The following is a 22581-nucleotide window of genomic DNA, read 5'->3' as shown; positions in this document are numbered from 1 at the left end:
ACTTGAGGCAGGAAAAAGCTTGCTATTTCAGAGTGAGTAAACAAGGCCAGAGCTGCCACAGCACATTAATGAGAAGACAGGGTAGAGATGAAGCTGCCAAGGCAGACAGTGCCCTGATCACAAAGACCACAGCAACCTGTGCGTACTCTGGATTTTACACATGCAATAAGAAATCATGGATGGCTTTCAATCAGGGATTATTTAATCAAGATTACAAGTATCAGCAAATAGGTATAGGCACTAAGTTTTCTTTCAATCAACAAAGGGTTCGCTAAGTGCTTGCTGTGTGCTAGCACCATATGTCCACATTTGTCAAGTTTGACTTTATATCATCAGTGCTAGCATAGGCACTGGCTCTTAACATAAAAGCTCTTAATAAATACTAACAAAGGAAAATAATAATGGAAACAAGCTTAGAAAAGAACCAAAAGATAACCAGTCTGGAGGAATTTTGACCAAACTATCCCACCCCCCAATGCTGTCTCAACTGCACATATTCAACTAGGAATTTCACCTAAAGAAGGGGAGTGTTACATTTTTATTATCAGTATGAGATTGTGAACAAAGAAAAACATAGGAGAGACTTTAGGAAAAAATTCACTGAAATGCAGACTTATGTTCTTTAGAAAGATAAAAGGAAGAAATGAATATGACTGCTTTCAGCAGCAGTAGCTGTGACTCGGCTCCCGCTTTCCCCTTGCAGTGATCTTTGTGGACTGTCAGCTCAGAAGACCAGCAGGTCCATCATGTGAAGAAACACCAGGGCCTGAACAATGAAAGAGCATAAATAAAGGAAAGATGAACAACAATCAGTCATTAATGGAAAGAACAATGTACCCAAAGGAGGGTAGCCGGCCAAATGTGACCCCAAGAAAATAAGAAAGCATGAAAGCTGCCTAAAAAAAAAGATAAGGAAAGGAAGGGCAACAGAGTATCTGTATCTTAGATTTAGAGGCCCCATGTACAGAAAATCAGAGACGGTAACAAAAGGAAACACTGACTAAGATCTTAATGAAAGCATAAAATCTTGCTCAAATAAACAAATAAATGTTGGAGATGAAGGCAGAATTAAATATATCTTTCATTTTTCTAATTTTTTTTCCTGTCTTATAAAGACTAACCATGAAGACACTCAACACTTAAAAACAATTAGATAAGAAGTACTCTAAAATCAGACAAACAGTCTCAATTATCATGTTAAAAACAAGCTCATTACTTATAAAAGTAAAACTATGAGGATCTTATTCTAGTCAAAGCTCTTTTATATAGTATACTTTGCATCCATTTGGGGATGGGTTTTTTTTTTCCCTTTTTCCATTCCATTCATTAAAAATAATGATTTTCTCCCCTCTGTAAAAGTGTAATAAACATCCAGTTTGTCTTTTAAAATACAGTTGTCAAACTTTAAAGGGTAAACATACAGATTTATCCTAGAGGTCTTTAAGGCACAGAGTCTGTTAGGAATAATGTCTTGTGTCCATATGAACTGTTATCCAGGGAGCCATATGGAACCTTATATGTAATATTTTATTTTTTTAAATAAGCTATAAAGGATATTAAAAGTGTCTACTTGAAGTTGCACTGCAGCGCTTAACTCCTGGGATGCAGTGGTTTCACGGTGCATGCTACTAACTACACAAACACTTTTGAACTGGCAACTTGTGGTAAGAATAAACTATAAACTCCATAACAAGAAAACTTTTTCTCCTTTCTACTGGAATATTTTCATCTTGAGAACACTGACAAAAGAACACAAAGAAACATGGGAAAGATGAAGCCTAGAAACCATCCTTTAGGGACAATGACGACAGGTTTAAGTTCTAGTTTTACAAAGAAGAATCTGTGTCTGTGTCTGTGGGTGAGGGTGGTGTGTCTGTGTGCAGGTATGTGTATATGAGAAAGAGAAGGGGGGAAGAGAGGAAAGAGACAGAATGAGGCAGAGACTGATCAAGTGGTTGGTTATTTGGTTTGATTCAGTAGATTTGTGGTCAGCTACATTTTCAACATAAAGTCAACATCCCTAAATTAAACAATACTATCAATCAGAGGAGATTTTAGTGAGATGAAATACTGTGGAAGAAGCTCTAAGTATCATACAAGTCTAGAACTAGGCCGCTGTGTGTGCTAGCTAGACAGGAGAGCAAGACTGGTACAAAACAAACCAGAAGAAGACCCCACGACAAGGCAGTATAGAATAGCAAAGCTAGTAGGCTAAGTGATAGGAAAGCTCTGGGCCAATTCTTCTTAAATGGAGCAGTCACATACTGGTGAGATTATGAGATGCTACACTGCACCTAATGACAAAATTATTTATACAGTGTCAAAACATCATCCAAACCCCAAGAAGTGCACACAGCTAGTAATAATATAAGGCTACTTAGCTGGGCAATTATGGAATGCTGTACCTAGCCAAATTCATAAATCAAGTAGAGAACTTCACAGTATACCAGTTTAAGGATAACTTCAGAATGGCAGGTACTGAGCATCATAAACAAAGACTGTTATCAGTGTGTTCACGAGTCTATCCTATGAAAAAGAAAGTATCCCATGTAGTTCCTTATTTGTGTTTTGAGGAAAAGCCTCAAAAGAGTAAAATTTAAATAACCTGTGACTTCTGAGGATTAAGAGAACATCACAGATTCACAGACCCAGAAAAGCACCTAGTGTCTGGCCCTCCAGCCTCCAACAACAATCAAGAACTGTGATACATCTCAAGACTGGGAGAAGTACCATACCCACTTCTAACAGTAAAATATAATAATATATATTTTAATCAAGACATACTTAGGTTTAATTTAATTAAATAATTTACCATGCTTTAACTGGAACTAAGACAGAATAGTTGTTAAGACAATGGGCTTAAGAAGAACGAATAGTATATAATCTTTGCAAGTGGTCACACTCGAACTCAAATCACATACCCAACACTAATCCAGGTACTGTGCAGCCTTTCATCAGCCATTTATGGCAATCCAGGGGTTCTGTCCTCATACTTGTACTTCATGGTTGCAGATACCACAACCAGCCAAATGTAAGAAAGGGGAGTTGGCCTTCTTCTTTTATAAGTAAAATTTAAAAACCAGTTTGCTGGAAGAAATCCCAGAAGTCACCCACTTAACTCTAATTTGCCACAACTTGGAGACTGATTAACCCAAGATTCAAGGAGAGTAGGGAAAATTTGGCAAAAGAGAATGGGATCATCCTAACTAATTTTTTTTTTTTTTTTTTTTTTGAGATGGAGTTTCGCTCTTGTTACCCAGGCTGGAGTGCAATGGCGCGATCTCGGCTCACCGCAACCTCCGCCTCCTGGGTTCAGGCAATTCTCCTGCCTCAGCCTCCTGAGTAGCTGAGATTACAGGCACGCACCACCGTGCCCAGCTAATTTTTTGTATTTTGAGTAGAGACAGGGTTTCACCATGTTGACCAGGATGGTCTTGATCTCTTGACCTTGTGATCCACCCGTCTTGGCCTCCCAAAGTGCTGGGATTATGGGCTTGAGCCCCCGCGCCTGGCCTAAAAACTTTTCATATCTTTAAAAATTTCCACAGAGCTCAGACTTACTTGGTGTAACAAAAGGTTACTCTCACACTTCAATCGAGGATTGAATGCATGTATTTGTTAACTTAGTATCTAAATGTTCATACTACCTCAGTTTTGCTAAAATGTTCAAAAAAGTTATGTAGCAAAGAGTAGATAAGTTATCACAGGTCAACTATAACTATAAGTTAAACTTGTAAGGTACATCTTTGGGTTAAAGACTGATTAGATTAGTATAGTTAACTGCAAAGGCTAAACTTGAAATGGCAGAACTTGAAAGATGACAGATACCATTATTAGGCAGTGGAGGTTATGGCTACCAGAGAGTAAGGCTTTACACCACTGTCTTTAGATATCCACCTCTCAAATTAGACTGCTTCAAAGACCACTGTGACACTTATCCTCAAATGCTGCAGGCTTCTAAGGGAGTAGGGAAGCCATAGGCACAGAAGTGTTTGCATGCTATCCACACACATATATTTGTGATACAATAATGTAATTCTGAAAAACTGCATAATCAAAATGAAATCAAACAACAGACATAGAAATGTCTCATTTTAATGTTCAAATCACTGTAGAAATTTATTATACTGAATGGTACTGTTAAATGAAAAAGTGCCATAAAGTCAACTGGATTACTTGACCTTAAGTAATACAATATAATTGGTGCTGCAAAAGCACAATTAAATGAGATGTGAAAGCAACCATAAACAGTCATATTTTAACACAGTAACAGTCTTATCATTGCCTTTACAACTTTTATAACAACATGTTCATTGAAATGTCTCATACTATTAGTGAATCAACAATATTCACTTAGTGATATCAGAATATAAAACAATAAATTATGTAAAGAAGGATATACTTTAGATTTGAAAAAATACAAAATTCTGAACACGCACTAGAACAACATTTTACCTTTTAAATCCTAAGCCATGTAACTGGAATGCTCACTACTATTCCATCTGACACTGTGCATTCTCAGAGAAATACTTGGTTTTCATACACAAAATGGGTAACTCTCTGAATCCCTCAAGTTCCTACTAAAAACAGCAAGCTACATTTAAGTCACAAGCTGCCATGTCTCCTGAGGCTGGTCCACTTTAGAGGCAACAGATGGGCAGAGGTACTGGAGGCGAAGCAGGCACTGCAGCTTCCAACATGACCTTCCTCTAAAAACCTATCTGCTCTAACTCCATTCATTATCAGCCCAGTACTTTTCATTCCTGCCCAAACCAATGCAGTCTATACACAGGGGCCCACAATGGCAAGAACATTAGATATGTTAACCACTATAGGATAGTCTTCCACTATTTAACCATCAGGAGAACACACAGGAATAAGTACAAACAGAGAATAAGAAGGAAGAGATGTTCAAGGGGATTCCACCCTACCTGTTCCCTCAGTAAAAAGATAATGAGTATTTACCTCCATCTTTTCAGTGTGTCCCATAAGACTCTTTTTTTTTCTAAATTTTATTATTATTATTATTATTATTATTAGAGATGGGGGGGTCTCACTTCACTGCCCAGGCTGGAATGCAGTGGCACGATCCTGGCTTACTGCAGCCTTGGGCTCAAGCAATCCTCCCACCTCAGCCTCCTGAGTAACTGAGACCAGAGGTACATGCCACCATGCCCAGCTTATGAGACTCTTTCTAATACTTCTTCCTAGTTCCTACTTCCTAACAAATCAGAATACAGAATTGAGTTCTGAATAATAAATACGTTTCAAACTTACTCATCCTCAAGAATAAGTCAAAGGTTACCAACTCTATAAAGCCACCTCCAGTTTGTCACAGTCCAAATCAACCTCTCCATCTTTCATCTTTCATTGCACTTGCCTATCTCTATCTCAACAGGCTTTAAACCCTTGGGAATATCCACCTTTCAACTCTGATTCCTACTACAGAGCAGATACAATGAACCAAACTAAAACAGTATACTCAATAAAAAAGGCATTAAAGGTGTTTTTACGAACACCTCACCCCCCAAAAAAACCCAATGGACCCAAGATCCACTCTTCTCTCAGGTCACAAATTGTTACCCATACCCACACCAATGTATATAATGAAATCACAAGACAATAAGAAAAGACATATGGTTGGTTCTAAATGAAGCTCCTTTTCTAGTGACCAGGTGTCCTTAAAGGATGAGTGTAGTCCACTGCTCTGCTTTCTTTAAAGAAATATCTACTATACTCATAATAACCAATTCCATAGTTGGAGAAATTCTTAAAGATGCTGATAGAGAAGCAACATCCTCATAAAAGGTACTTTTTTAAAAGCTGCAAATGCACCCTGAGCTCTAATTACCTGTAATGCTCACTGATGGGAATGTTCTGAGAGAAGTATAAAGCAGATGTCCGAGCTCTCCAATGCCATTTCTTTGCAGGAAGGGTATAAAGCACACAGTCTCCTAACTCTTCTTGGAGAAGATCCACCAGCTGTTTATGGGACCCTCCATAGAATGCTTCAATAATAAGAATACTCATTGGCCCATTCAAACCTTCAGATCCTAGATAACAACCAAAAAATGTTTATTTTTTTCCATTACATACATGTATAAAATTGTAATAAAAATAAGTTCAAATTTTATACTCAGAAAATACAAATAATTAAGCAGTTATTTTTTAAAATAGGCTTATCCCATTATTTTAAAGGGTATATAACACTTAAAGTTTTATATCATTGGTGTTAAGAAGAAGAAATAAAGGTGTCTTTATTTTTCTGATTTGTTCTCCTCATGTCCTAAGATTATCTCCACTATGACTCGTAGCTTTTTTCTTCAACCAGAAAGCTGAAAGCCCTCACCTGCTGTGAACACTCACTTCCTGGTTTGTTCAGCTATAAGCCTGACTCAGTAATCTCAGAAACTACTTAACTTAGAGCTCTAGTTTTAGACTGTCACTGAACTCATCTTCTAATGATGACTTCCACTTCAAGAGCCCTTCATTTTTAAAGCCCTTTCTGGTTCAGAAACTCTCTGATTCTGTAACTCCTGCATTATTCCATCTTTAAATTCAACAGGTATAACTGTCCCCAATGAATACGTATTTAAAAAGACAGTGTATCAACCACATACAAATCTCTATTTTCTAGTGTTAAAAATTTCAGGATACAATTTGAGACACTACACATACTTTGATCAATTCCCCAAACTTGTCAATATATCATCCTGAAAGAAACACTGAAACTGTGTGGTAAAGTTGTATGTGTGTGAACGACTAAGGTTTATACAACCTTCCTTTAGACAAGCGACCTATTAAGAGGGATAAAGTAGCAATAATGGGGTTATTAAAGACATGATGAAATTTCATCACAGAGAATCGGCTAACAAGCAATTTTTCATTTTACTATAATTTTTGTTAATATGCTCAGTGAAATAAAAAGATATCTATGAACATAAAATATCTCATATGCATTCCAAATTATATGTTATTTCCTGTAAGACATAGGGGGAACACATCATTCCATGCATAAATGCTATATTGCTTAAGAAATATTCCAGATGTTTGAATTTTCCTTTATGACTTAAGTAAATATCATTCATTAAATAGTGTATTCCTTTCCTTAATGTTGTTCCACAAAATTATTAGTCTCAATGACTCATGATGTTCTTCACTAATAAAACTACACTTCACTTTGTTCAAAGTAATGGCTACTTACATTGCATTTCAAAGCAAAAAGGCTTCTTTTTGATGTCTAAATTTTCCAATGAGCAATTGGGAGGATGAGGGAATATATCTATATATTATGGGGTGGGGGGAGGGGTTGTGTGTGTGTATTTCATTTATATGCAAAATTAGAAGCAGTGGTCCTCAGGTGGAAAAGGCATGAATCCTAGGATCAAGGACATACATGTCTGAAACTCAGCTCTGTCACTTTCAAGCTGTATGACCTTGAACAAGTACCTAACTTTGCAGGACTCAGTTTCATCTTCTCCAAAATAGAGACAACAGTACTAACCTCAGAGTGTGTTGTTAAGATAAAATCAGAAAATGCATGTGAAGCATAGCAGACTGTAAACAGTAAGAAGGTATTTAGCCCATCTCGTCATTAATATAAATCACTCTCCTTAGGAGAAAGTATCTCTTCAAATTTTCTGGCATTTTAAAATCAATAATTTTCAATCATTGTCCCCTACCCAACAGGAATAGATGAAAAAGGTGGATATACATATGCATTTGAAATTGCAGTGGGTGTTTACCCATCCCATGTCAGCAGCTTGCATTTTAAATATGAATTTGAGAGCCCTGAAGGTTTTGTGGGTAAGAGGAAAGCTCAGAGGCTGAGCCATGCAGAGTTCATGGTCCACTGGAGACTTCTGCTCTAATAAGGGAGTGTTCAGTAAGTTAACAGGCACCCTCTAGGTTCAACAAAGTGATAGCCATTAATCCTTCAAATGATGGAAATTTCTAGAAAGTAACTGAAAGAACAATAAAAGGCAATTTTGAAAATTATACCAAAGGTTTCAAGAAAGAAAAAATATAAACAGTTTAACATTAATTTGCTTATTTCACCACATCGCAGATATCTACTACCTTGCTTTATTTTCTCTAACCTACTCACACTAAGGTGTATTAAACATATGCCCTGTATGTACTTAAAAGGTTTCTAAAAGGGTCTTGTAAATATGACCTATTTCCCCAAGTGATGAAATGTGTTATAAACCACTCTAAAGAATATTTCACTCATCTAACCTCAAAGAAAGCAATATCAATACTGGAAAAGAAAACTGCTTTCTGATTCTCCATCATCTTATCCTTTTCCATGATTATTCTAAAGTACATATCATGACATATTGTACAGATGTTTCTGATGGGTCTCGTTCACAAGTTATCTGCAAATTATCAGCCACTATGGAGGCAGTACATGTTGGTGCTGCTATAGATTCAAGACACTCATTAGGCAGAACTGAACTAAGCATGTGGGAGGCTGAAAAATAGAAAAGGGGGAAAAAAGATTATAGTTATAGATTTCCACCCCTTTGACAGCTCAGTAAGAAGGGTGAAATGTAAAGGTTTGAACTAGTGTTTACGTGAGCATTTTTTCTGGTGGCCAATGGGTGTGCCTGCATTTTGGGTGTTTTTCTAGGGAAAATAACTATGTCCTACCATCTCTGAAAAATATACTTAGTGGCTTTGATTCATGGAAATTTGTTCTGCTTGTTTTGTGGAGACAGACATATCCTGGCAGTTCCCCCACTTACTTCTATTGTAACTTTTGCAGCAAGATGAAAATGTGTTCTTCCCTACGGTCTTCTTGAAGTACAACCTGGAAGAAAGATGATTCCCATTAGATACAAGTAAAAGGGGGGAAGCTGATTTTTAAATATATGATTCAAACCAAATGGCATATAGTACATTAAAGAACACTTCAAATATTTTGGCTGTGTTTGAGTTTTGTTTTAGAAAACTGCTTGAAACAAGCGTGAGGTTGAAAAAAGAAAAAAAATAACCCACTTCACTGCTATGGTGGAATTTGCTAAAATATAAAGGGAATACACTATTTGCCCATTTCAGCAATAGTCAGAAAGATCTACAAGTGGTCACCTTGATACACAGATGTTCACAAGCATGTAGGGTGAATGCAGACATTTTTGCACCACTAGCAAAGGCTACTAAAGAGTACTTGGAAGCAGCAATAATAAGGCCTCACTATTGAAAGCGCTAACTCCAAAGCAAGAACAGAGTTTCCTTTATAGGAGGAGGCTATGGCCAGGTGTTCGCCAGAAGACGGTAGAGAGCCAAATGTCTTCTGTTGGTGCCTCAGTTTATGAATCTGTTAAAGCATTGTCACAAATACCACAAGAGACCTTAAATTATGAAACATTTAAACTGATTAAGAATACAAAAATTAGGCTGCACAGAGTGAAGTGGCTCATGCCTGTAATCCCAGCACTCTGGGAGGCCCAGACTAGTAGATCACCTGAGGTCAGGAGTTCGAAACCAGGCTGACCAACACAGTGAAACCCCATCTCTACGAAAAATACAAAATTAGCCAGGCCTGATGGCGCATGCCTGTAATCCCAGCTACTTGGGAAGCTGAAGCAGGAAATCGCTTGAACCCAGGAGGCAGAGGTTGCAGTGAGCTGAGACAGCGCCATTGCACTCCAGCCTGAACAACAGGAGGAAAACTCCATCTCAAAACAACAACAAAAGAATACCAGAATTAGGGGTGTGGCACTTTAAAAGGAAGAAACAACAAAAAACTAGGTTGGAAAACAAATACCAACCAGAAAACCCATGTCGTTTTTGCATGGCACTCATAATGGTCTTATACAACATTAAGAAAAGAGTAAATATGTCAGCTCCATGCTTGCTCCCTAAAAGAGCATATAATATATCAGATAAATTTTTATCAATTTTTAAGTTTTTCTGCTTAAACAAGCTTCAGTTAAAGAAAAACTCACTTCCTCAGCATAACTTATTCCCCAGTGACACCAGATGAATGAAAACCTAGTATACTACTTAAGCTTTATGAAAGTTTAATTCATTATCAATACTGTGATTTAATGGTACATGGTTAAATGCTAAATATCAAATTTGGAAATATAAAATATGTCAAAGTGATAGCTGTTAACACAGAAATTTTATATCATTTCAAATTCTATTTAAGTTCAAGAGGGGTCAAAATGATCTATTTAAGAATTGTCTGGCATTTAAAAAAGTATATTTATAATTGAAAGAAGATACAACATGAAAATATCAATAGTATTTCAAACATTTTGACCAAAATGAAAATCACCATTAGCATCATCCCAACTAAAAACTAATAATGCATTGATAAGATCACAGAGAACAAAAGTAGCCTGAAACCAATGCTGTGAATATTTTTAAATTTTTATCAAAACTTTTTGTCATTGTACCTGCATTTATTTTAAGCTTGACCCAATTTCTTTATTCCCTAAGCTATGATCATTTTCAAGGTGAACTACATTTTTGTCTACCTCATTTAGCACTTAGACTGCTGTGGTAGTTGAAATGTTTTTAACAGTATAGATATTAAAAATCTGCAATATGCCATTGATTTACTGAAAAGTATATGTTAAATATAAATACATCATGTCAATTTAAAAAAATAAATAAATTTTAGTCACACTGAAACCCATAATTAGCCTTCATATCTGACGTCAATTTTGTTACCTATAATATTCAAATCATTTTCCAACCAAAGACCCAGCAATAATTTTAAATCAGAGGAATTGTTGTATTAATATATTCCACAGACACCTTTCTGTTATTGGTTAGTTGTAGGAAGGTATAGTTTCAGTGATGATGGTTTTAACGGTTTTAATCCCACACACATGAGAAATTGATTCCACAAGCTAATCCACATATATACCTTAAAACTTCAATCAATTGTTGAAAATACAGTTTTGATTTACCTATATGTAATATTTGGAAACTTAAGCTTGTTAAAGCAAAAAATTGTGGGCTTAAACACTAAATGGTTTAAGTTGGGGAAAGTGAAACTTGAGCAGTATTTCTCAGTAGGTCATCAGAAGTTTACCTGGTATTTTCTTATTGACCCTTTCTCTCCCTTCCCTTCTGCACCTCCACCCACCAACACACCCAGGTTCTATTTAAAAAGCAACCAATAATCCAGCAGAGTAAAATAGGGCAGTGCTAAGAAAAGTTAGTATCACCTTCCAGCCCACTCACTTATTTTAATGATTCATCACGGAAACCCCAGTTGTTAAAATATACCTGAAATCTCATTAAATAGTAAAAATAAGCATTGAAAAGTTCTCTGCTTTAAAACATGTCACCAGTGATTCCCCTAACAGAATCTGTTAAGAGTGAGTGTGAAGTAAAAATACAATTTGCTAAAAAACTTTCCTCAAAGTAATGTACTACAATCAACTATCATATGGGGAAAAAAAGAGACAAGATAAACAGATTCTATTAAAAAGCTATTTTTTTAATTCTTCTATAAAAATCAGGCACAGCAAATTCATCTTAACCTCTAAAACCAGAATATACCTCTGAAAACTGAAGTATAATCTGCTATCGAATGCAAAGTAGTAATTTTACATACATAAACTCTATGCACTGAAAACATTCTATACAAATTTAAACAAAGTTTGGCTAATAGGAATGAATCTGTTTCTGGAGCATTAGTCTGAACTGCAAATAACACTTGATGGATACTGATCATTATTCCATTATTTGGTTAGGGGACATACAGTCTAACATTTATGATAACTTGTATACCACCATATGTACTTAAATAGCAACATTTTGATTTAATTCTGGGTTCAAATTGACAAAGATGCGGTAAGCTAACAATGTATATCCCTTTTAATGTTATGGATATGCTAATCTCTTCAACTCTGATTTTTGTGTCTTGTTGTAGAGACTAAGAACTAAAAATTCATGTATCAAAACCAAGATTTGGTAGGAAAATTTATACACCATACTTTCTGAGAAAATTTAAAGCTATTTTCAAATGTGCTTTTCCAATTACATGAGTTGCAATGATCTTTTTAAAAAATACTCTTTGCAAAGTTAGCATCTTATATGTATTTGTGACCGTTTAATTTTCCCTGATAATATTTCCTTTTTTGTTCGTTTGGAATTTTACTTTCTGCTTAAAAGTATCAGCCATGGCTGGGTTCAGTGGCTCATGTCTATAACCCTAGCACTTTGGGAGGCTGAGGTGGGAGGATTGCTTGAACCCAAGAGTTTGAAACCAGCCTGGGATGCTGTGAGACTCCATCTCTATAAAATATTTAAAAATTAGCTGAGTATGGGAGTGTGCACCCATAGTCCTAGCTTCTCCAGAGGCTGAGGCAGGGAAATCACTGTGCCCAGGAGTTTGAGGTTAGTGAGCCATGATTGTGCTACTGTACTCCAGCCTGAGTGACAGAGCAACGTCCTGCCTTTATTTAAAAAAAAAAAAAGTCAGTTATTCCAAGACTTGAATTAAGAAGGTTTTGGTTAAAATTCAGAAGTATCAAATGCAAATTTAGCAAATAGTTACTGAGTACTTATGACGTACTAGGCACTATGACATCATGTACTTGTTTTCAAGTATGTACAACTTTTGCAAATAACTAGTTAAGTATACAAGTTCAATATATTTTTGTGAGGCTGTGTTCTACATTATATAGCAAAATCACAAGGTATTTGTTTGTGTCAGAAGTTGAGTGGTTTAATTCCACTGACAAAATATTAACCCCCTTTCAATTTTCAAATGCTATTAATTCCATGAATAATTTCAAACTATAAAAGCAGTAATGAATTAGTTCTACTGATTACCACAAATATTTTTAATTTCCCAGCATTCACAAACGTGGCAGCATACTTATGAATACAAAGTTTTACACCAGAAAATCATCTCACCACTCATTTAAAGCATCTCATTACCCTTTTAACTAGGTCTCCATGCTACCATACAATCTTGTTTCCACCATTCTCCTTAAGCTAATCACAAATAATCTTTACAAAATGGGCGTCTGACCATAAAATGACAAGCTCAAAACCTTAAATCACCTAAGGATAAAATCCAAAGCCCTACACATGGCAATTAAGACTCATTTCCTGGCCCCTTCCTTTTTCTTCACTACAGCCACATTTGGCCTTCTCTTACTTCAATCCTTCTTCCCCAGCTTCCGCAGCCTCTACTTTGCAGCAATACCAAACACCCACACTCCAGAGCTGTTTTACGCTCTTATGACTTCACACTTTTATCTCACCTCTATCAGCCTTTGCTCTCTGTTCACCTAATGAACTTTTGTCAAAATTTCTGCTCATGAATCACCATTTCTATGAAGCCTTTCCCTGAACTTCTCCTAAACACGACTTCCTTTATACTCTGTACAGTAGAAGTATCATTGTTTCACTGTAGTCACATGTTCTGCTTCTCCATGGAGCTGTGAAAATCTGAAAATGGATGCTGTGGCATTACATTCCTGAAAGTTATCTAAGGACTTGACACATAGACAAACTACGTTTTGCTGGAGGTGAAGTGAAAATCAGGGGGACACAGGAAGTCCCTTTCTTCTGCCTTTAAAGTAACACTGCTTTCACTTAACACAGATTCTAAGCAACAAGTGTTAGGCAGCACTGTACTTGATACTAATGATTTCCCATTATTCCTGAAGTCTAAACTAAATCAAGCAGCACGTATATCTGGACACATTTTATTATGTTCAGTTTCAAATATGGATTCCTTTTTATTGTTGACAGAAGCAGAATTTATGGGAAATAATTTTTTCATATAGATATGTGTTTATTTTAAACTACCAATACAAGAGAAGTAATACTGATTAAAGAAATGGGAAAAACAGAATAAGCAATTGTATTATAGGCCAAGGTGAGTTTTATGGCCTTAGAGTATTTGTAAATTTCATAAATTTTGAAAATCACCTGCAGTTTTTTATTCTGTTTTATCTATTATCATCCTAGTTTAATTTGAGAAGTGAAAGTAACATGAGAAGCCAATTCCCTCACCATCAATCTAGAGAGCCCATTCCACTTTTAGTAATTAGGCTTTTATTTAACAGAGAGGAAAAAAAGGCATTTTTAAATACTTTCTGCCAACAATTATTCTTTCTATAAAAGTTTGACAAGATGAATAATGTATTTCCTTCTCAACAATGGCATTCCTCCAGAAGCCTTCTACCTTCTTGAAATGGGCTGTAAACCCAGCTCAGTGGGAGAAAACTGGGCACCCTAACCCATTCAAATATGAATACCCAAATAGAGAAGTCAAGGTGTATTCAGAATAATAGGTGAAAAGAATACTGGCACCATTGTTCAACGACTTTTATTTTACAGAATACAAAATATAAAGAATATTGGCAACACACAGTAGTGACAGAGCAAGACTAAAACCCAGATCTTCTGAGTCCATATTCACATCACATTCCACTATACTTCACGGCTGGCACAGGATACAACATGTAAAAGAAACCTCCATTTTCTAGTCTTTTGAGTTTCAGGAGGAAATATAAATATTTAATAATTATTAATATATAAATGATATATATATAAAACGTGGTATATGTTTTATATGCTTGTGGAACATAAATGTCACTATAAATTAATAAGTATACAATCACATACAATATTTAATAATGCCTCCTAGTTTGTAAAACCAAGGCATCAGTAATATAAGTAACTGAGTATCATAGAGTGAAATATTTAAATTTTTGTTTTAATCTCTTATGATTCCTCCCCAGAGTCCAACATAATCACCACTCCTCTGAAGATATAACCCTTATTCTTTACCCCTCAGCTCTGGACAGTTGCCTTTTTGATAGAATAATAGGTCTTAAGAACTAGACTGGAGGAAAAAAAAAAAAAAACTATATTGAAGATTCATATGCCAATAAAGGTTTGGAGTGGAAGGTGAAGTTGTCAGCCACATAGCTATATTCATTCTAGCTCAAAATTTTACTACTGTTACCATCAAACGAAGTCAAGGTTCTCTTGACAAAACAATCGTAGTATTTCTTTGTATTTATCACACGTAAATATTTATACAAGTAAATATTTAATGTCAATATCTCTACTGGATATTCAGTTCCATGGAGACACCTGACTAGGTCTGTTTTGCTTACCACTGTATCTCCAGCACTCAGCAAACAGAAAGTGTTTAATAAATGTGTTAAGTTTCTTCCTAATTCATTCAAGAGTTTTACTATTATCAGACATAAAAAATTACTTCTTCCTATCACTCATTAGTATTTACTCTCATAGGCAGAATTTTATGTACAGATTGTACTACCATGTAAATATATTAGGTGGCATCCAATTATATTAAAAATGTCACCCCTCAATCTAAGGAAAATTGTCTGCCCTGTTGGAGGTTTTAGAAACTATGTTCCATGCCCTGCGAAAGCATCTTCCCCAACCTGACTGGAGTCTACAAGAATGTTTAATTCAAAAATAGTCAGGTCTATGACCTGGAAGAAGTCCACTGGCTTAATCATTATACTGGCATTTTTTTATTGGACAGAAACATTATCTTGCTACCCTCAACTGGCTTCAATGCCAACATTTAACTCAGACTGACTTTGTAAAGGGTAATTATAAATATACACACCAAATGAGTTTAAAATAAGATGACTAACATATTCTTAACTACACTGGTGCTAGTGAGTCTCACTCAAACATGTTTTAATAACTTAATCCATATTAACTACAAAAGTTATTGAGAAGTTTCCCTATCCAAGTAGGAGACACATATCACATTTGCAGTTAATTTTGAAACAGAAATAGCAGTGTTACTCTAACACACAAATATTCTAAATGTCCTATTTCAAGTACAGCAACACAAGCAAACATGGGTGGCGTTCCCTTGATGAGTTGAAATAAATATCACTAAGTATAAGGTTCTGGATTCAGTCACTTCTAATGAAAAATGAAAAGGCCATAATCTCACAATTCAATTTGATTTATCCATGAGGCAAAGTAACTAAAAAAAAAAAAAATAGCAAAATCCTAGCATTGCAGGAGGTGAAAGAATATTAGATAAACATTTGAGAGAAGAAAGAGGAATTTCCATGGGGGGCTAAAAGGCTAGTAACAGATATCTTTAAATGTATTAATGTTAGACACATTTGATGTTTTTAATATTCACTTTATATCAGTGAAAATCACTTTGCAGTAACAGACCTTCTTTCTTTTATTTTTTTGAGATGGAGTTTCACTCTTGTTGCCCAGGCTGGAGTGCTATGCTGCGATCTCAGCACACTGCAACCTTCGCCTCTCAGATTCAAGCAATTCTTCTGCCTCAGTCTCCCAAGTAGCTGAGATTAGAGGCACGCATCACCATGCCTGGCGCGCGTGTGTGTTTGTGTGTGTGTGTGTCTGTGTGTGTGTGTGTGTGTGTGTGTGTGTCCAGCCTACAGTAAGACTTTTTAAATGGTGTTAGGAAGTGTGATGTGAAGCCAGTATTACAAACTGTCCTTTAACATCCAAATCAACAAAAACAAGTTTTAAAGCTGTATCAGACTGGGCACGATGGCTCGCGCCTGTAATCCCTTGGGAGGCCAAGGTAGGTGGACTGCTTAAGTCCAGGGAGACCATCCTGGGCAACATGACAAAACCCCATCTCTACAAAAATACAAATAATTAGCCGAATGTAGTGGTACATGCCTGTTGTCCCAGCTACTTGGAAGGCTGAGGTGGGAGGATCTCTTGAGCCGAGGAGGCCAAGGTTGAAGTAAGCTGAAACCACACCACTGCACTCAAGCCTAGGTGACAGAGTGAGATACTATCTCAGAAAAAAATACATTTAAAATAAAATAAAAGCTACATCAAATAAAATATTGATACTGCTATAATCTCCAACATTCTACATGAATGCAGAAATGTATTCAAAGTATTCATTAAAAGTACATTTTCCTCTATTTATTTATTGAAGGAGTTCTTTTTCTAGTCCCTATATATACTTTTAATAATCTTCTGATATGCCAATAGTTTAAGACACGTGCTGACAGTTTAAAAAGACAACACTAGAAAAACTGAACAGACTCTAGAGATCTTTAATGCTAAATTTTTAAAAGCTCAGAAACCCAGTTTAGACCTGGGCTGAGTAAATCTGGGGCTAATAGATACAGTAATGAGCGCTGTATCACTATTTTTAAATATCACAAGAGGCATATTATTAGCTACCCACTATTATAAGAAAAAGAGTCAGTCTGTTAATAATAGATGGGGATTTTTTTAATCCTGAAGATATTTAGGATTCAAACTGTTAAATAAAGAAAAGGTATACACAGACAACTGTGTATAATTTCTAGAAGGTCTACTATTATCCAAAGTTTCTACAGAGGAAACACAGTCTTTCCCCTATCAACAGCTCGAAGTTTCCTGACTGGAACAAGCACTACCACTTTTATCTATTTAGAGGCCTTGTCTATCACTTAGTATCTCTTTATCAACTGGTTTTTCAAGGAGACATTCCAATGATACAAATATTTTGTCTATGAAGCAGAGACCCTATAGCCAAAGTATTTCTTACAAACTACCAAAAGCTGCACTTCCCATCCTCATCATTTCTTAAAGTAATTTCACACTTTGCAAACAGTGTGTTCAAACAGAGTAAAGTTACTCAGGAGTTAGTTAATTCCCTCGTGCATCTTTCTCCAGCACATATATGCACCATTAACTGGGATCATTAGTTTCTCTACTGGATTAATTAGCATTCACAGTTAACAAACAGCATGAATCATTTTAGAGAGAATTTATAATTTAAAATACTAAAATTAGGTATATACTATATTTTCTATATTAGTTGTTCAATTGATCTTGATAGAATTGAACTATCCTAATAGTATCCTCTTACATTCCCCTTGTTCAATGTACCCACCTTGTTTCCAAACTTTACTTGAAAGAATTAAATTTAAAATATCAGATAAACTACATAGTATTTTCTGGAGTAAATGCCTGCGGGGGTGCAATGTGTGTGTGTACTTCTCTCCAAGGAATACTTGTATGTTACAAAGAACAACAGGTAATATATATATAGTATATTTGAATATGAGATGCAAAGAATAGTTTGTGAATTAAAAGAGGACCTTTCTCAAGTCTCCAAAGTGTAGACTGAAAGCTGCTACCGACTCCACTAGTACATATGGCTAGCTTTGCTTTAAAGTATTAGAATATTCTATCACATTTTATCATAATACAAAAAGCTTGAAAACTATATCTCTTGATAAGGCAAAAAAAAAAATTATTTTTTTTTTGCAATTTTTTTTTTTGCAAGTTAAAACAAATTTTTTTTTTAATTGTACTTTAGGTTCTGGGGTACATGTGCAGATCATGCAGGATTGTTGCGTAGGTATACATATGGCAATATGCTTTGCTATCTCCATTCCCCTGTCACCTACATCTGGCATTTCTCCCCATGTTATCCCTCCCCGACCTCCCCACCCCCCGCCCCACTGTCCCTCCCTTGGCCCCCTGCAACGGATCCCAGTGTGTGATGCTCCCCTCCCTGTGTCTATGTGTTCTCACTGTTCAACACCCATCTATGAGTGAGAACATGCAGTGTTGGATTTTCTGTTCTTATGTCAGTTTGCTGAGAATGATGGTTTCCAGGTTCATCCATGTCTCTACAAAAAACACAAACTCATCATTTTTTATGGCTGCATAGTATTCCATGGTGTATATGTGCCACATTTTCCTTATCCAGTCTATCATCAATGGGTATTTGGGCTGGTTCCAGGTCTTTGCTATTGTAAACAGTGCTGCTATGAACATATGTGTGCATGCGTCTTTATAACAGAATGATTTATAATCCTTTGGGTACATACCCAGTAATGGAATTGCTGGATCAAATGGAATTTCTATTTCTAGGTCATTGAGGAAGTGCCACACTGTCTTCCACAATGGTTGAACTAATTTACACTCCCACCAACAGTGTAAAAGTGTTCCTGTTTCTCCACGTCCTCTACAGCATCTGCTGTCTCTAGATTTTTTTTTTTTTTTTTTTTTTTTTGAGACAGAGTTTCGCTGTTGTTACCCAGACTGGAGTGCAATGGCACGATCTCGGCTCACCACAACCTCCGCCTCCTGGGTTCAAGCAATTCTCCTGCCTTAGCCTCCTGAGTAGCTGGGACTACAGGCACGCACTACCATGCCCAGCTAATTTTTGTATTTTTAGTAGAGACGGGGTTTCACCTTGTTGACCAGGATGGTCTCGATCTCTTTTTTTTTTTTTTTTGAGACGGAGTTTTGCTCTTGTTACCCAGGCTGGAGTGCAATGGCGCAATCTCGGCTTCGATCCCTTGACCTCATGATCCACCCGCCTCAGTCTCCCAAAGTGCTGGGATTATAGGCATGAGCTACAGTGCCCAGCCCAGATTTTTTAATGATTAAGGCAATACTAGTTTTAAGAATTAACACTGGAAGCTATCAAGAATCTTTACTGCAGTCTTTTCCCCATTAAAAACAATCAAAACATCCTACAAAAAGAGTCTCTTATGATTAAATGATTAATGATCAAACATAATGAATATATATTAGCACGGGAAAATGTTTACATTATTGCATGATTGCATGAAATTAATATATAAAAATATATTATGAAATGAATATCTCATAATATGAGAGTACATGTACACAGTAGAAATAAATGATCATTTGAGGTAAGATTGGGAATAATTTTGTCTTCCTCTTTGTGCTTCATTTTATTCTTCAAGTTATCTTCATTCAATATGTTTCAACTTCAATTAAAAGAAACTATAACATTTTTCTTAACTTTAGGGAAGGAAGCCAAATTGTGTGATATAACAAACTACTTCCCAATTACTGAAAACTTCCTCCCTTCCAGAAGCTTATAAGTGGTTGTCAAATTATTATAACTACTATTGCTATAAGGAAGCTTATTTAAAAACTAATCAACAAGGGTTAAAACTAATGGTGCTATAGCAATTCGCAAACACTATCACTTGATTTGCAATTACTGCTTGTTTAATGTATGAACTGAAGGTAATTCTCAATCTTAAAATGTACTTGTTTATTAAATAACTGTAAACACATCAAGGTTTCTACTTATATATAAGGAATCTGAGGTGGTATTTCGGCAGTGTGTTAGAAACTAAAATAACTATTTTGGTACTTATAGCTTTGAAAAGAAACATGAAGAGGTAAAATATAAACTCAAGTTTTAAACTTCAAGTGAAACGTCAAAATGTCATGCTCTGATAATTAGTTTTGGGTCTTGATATAAGGGAAAATATTTAATTAAGGCGAATAAAATTGAAAAATACTTATAGTAGCACACTTAATTTTTGAAGTATCTTAAGAAAGCTAGAAAATGTTATTGTATAATTATCCATATGTATTGCACATGTTAAAAGACAGAGCAGGGACTGACTGTATAGTCAACAAAAAGTGACAGAGATTTGCGTTTTAAAAAACTTCTCATAAACACTCAGATTTTTCCTATATTTATATTATGCATGAAATATGTGAATGGATAATCAATAAATATTAACCAATGGCAACTCAGACTTAGTAGAGAAATATTTTTAAAAGGAATCTCCAAGCTCTAATACTTTTTACAATTTAAACAACATGTTTCATTTTCAAGTAATATAAAATAACTGTTTCTGGAATTGTTTTCCAACACAACCATTTCGTTGCATTCCATTTTTTAAACCACTCATTCCAAAAAAACCTAACTTACAAACATAGCAAGAGATCAAACTACTAAAAGTATATAAATAAGAAGTTATTTCCAGAAAACAAAAAAATACTAACGAAATATGAAATATATAAATGCAAAAACTAGAGGCAACCTTATTTCATCTATTTATATGGCTATGAAGACTATCCCTATCTATATGTAACTTTCCATATTTTAAAATAAGCACAAACTTGATATGAAAAAGAAAGCCTAATCTTAGGAAACCACCATATGGCATTTTTTAACTTTATTACCACTTTGTTGACTCTTTGTCCCAGAGCACATCACCTCCAACATTAGTACTCTGACCTTCTAGAAAACTGACAGATAAAGTTTATAGTGAGAAAAAATGAGCTTTTATGGGTTTCCAAAAGGGAATTCTTATGACACTAAAAGCTATATAATAATATTGATTTGATAGCCAACTTTTTTACTGCCCAATTATAGACTTAAGATTTCTAGAAAAAAAATCCAAGTGAAATTTGACATAAAATACAATAAAAAATTGTCTTGAGCTCACGACAGTCTGGAATCTCTTTGCGAATTTTAAATGTGCATAAAAAATAATTTTTTAAATTAGGACTTCTTTAAAGTATTGAGAATGCCAAGATTTACCCTTTACCTTGGGCCTGACTGACCCTCCTCCTGATACATTTGTCAAAAATCACTTCAGTTATAGCTTGTACCTTTCTGAAAAAATAATTTCCAAGCCTGTTTCTCATTTCCTTCCATTCCAAAGGCAAATGTACAATGTACAGAAAAGAGGATTCTTTTCTTGTAAAACCATCTTCAAAAATCAATTAGAATACTCAAAATATTCCATTCTCACAAATGAAAATAAGTTGCTTACTGAAATGACAGTCTTCCATTTCACTGCCTTAAAAATTAAGCTGGCATGGATAATAAAAGTGTTTTCTGACTGGATATGCTTGGCATTCAAATATTTTTAAAACAAATGCAATCCATAATTAGATTTCACAGGCACAATCTATAGAAAATAGAATTTTTATTTTCTGAGAGAAATATTAATGATTTGATATTATAAAAGTTAAAGCAATACCATGGCTTGGATAAACTTACAAACAAACCTGTACATGAATGTTTTGTATCCTTTTCAGCCGAATCTCTACCATTCATTCATTCAGCAAGTATTTATTGTGCCTACTAAGTGCCTGTTCACCATTGTTCTGCATGCTTGGGGTAATGAGCATAAATTAGGTAACAAAGCAAACGGTACTCTTATCGAAGTAACTTCTTTTAAATTGGAGTAAAAAGACCATACCAAGTAAATGTATGTCAGATGAGGGTACTTATAAAGAAAAATAACCCAGGGTAACAGAGGATAGGGGCTACTGAGGGCTGGGGTGAGGAGGTTATTTTATACAGGGTTGTGAGAAAACATCTTGCTGATGATGAGATGGCATCTAAATAGAAATGAGAAGGGGCGAGGCAGTTGGGAGTATGAAGATCTGGATCTTAAGCTGTCCAAGCAGCAGGCACAGTAAGACCCTAATAGGCATATACTTGGTATGTGCAAAGAGTAGGAAGCTCTCTGCAACCATAAAACATAAACAAATTTGCTCTCTTCAACAAGCATTTCTTAATTATTACATTTTAAAAATTAAACTTTTGTGATATTATGATGACCCAAATATAATCTCTGGCCTCAGGCCTGGATATAACTTCATTACAGAATGATAAATGTAAAACATTTGAGCGGGGTCTCAAAGAAGGACCAATAGCAAATTCTATGAATTTTCAAGAAGGTAAACCAACAGCTTAGGAACAGAGTTGAAGAAATGTGGCAGACATCATTGGCTCACATAACTATTCAAATTCTCCTTTTGCTTCCTTCTAGAATTCAAGCTAAAATGTTTGAAATATTTCATCTCCCA

At 35.5% G+C, this 22581-nt stretch overlaps 1 protein-coding gene across 1 annotated transcript in view; it reads right to left on the bottom strand.

Moving 5' to 3' along the window:
* Positions 1–22581, bottom strand: part of QTMAN (queuosine-tRNA mannosyltransferase) — a 413460-nt gene that overhangs the window by 271351 nt on the left and 119528 nt on the right. Inside the window, 2 exon segments of the mRNA XM_078327881.1 lie at positions 5852–6053; positions 8748–8812. Coding sequence (XP_078184007.1) covers positions 5852–6030 — 179 coding nt within the window. The 5' untranslated portion in view covers positions 6031–6053; positions 8748–8812.

This window comes from Callithrix jacchus, chromosome 6 (assembly GCF_049354715.1).
Source record: "Callithrix jacchus isolate 240 chromosome 6, calJac240_pri, whole genome shotgun sequence".
NCBI lineage: Eukaryota > Metazoa > Chordata > Mammalia > Primates > Cebidae > Callithrix > Callithrix jacchus.
The sequence above is the reverse complement of the archived record's forward strand: the minus strand, read 5'-3'. Positions and strand labels throughout refer to the sequence as shown.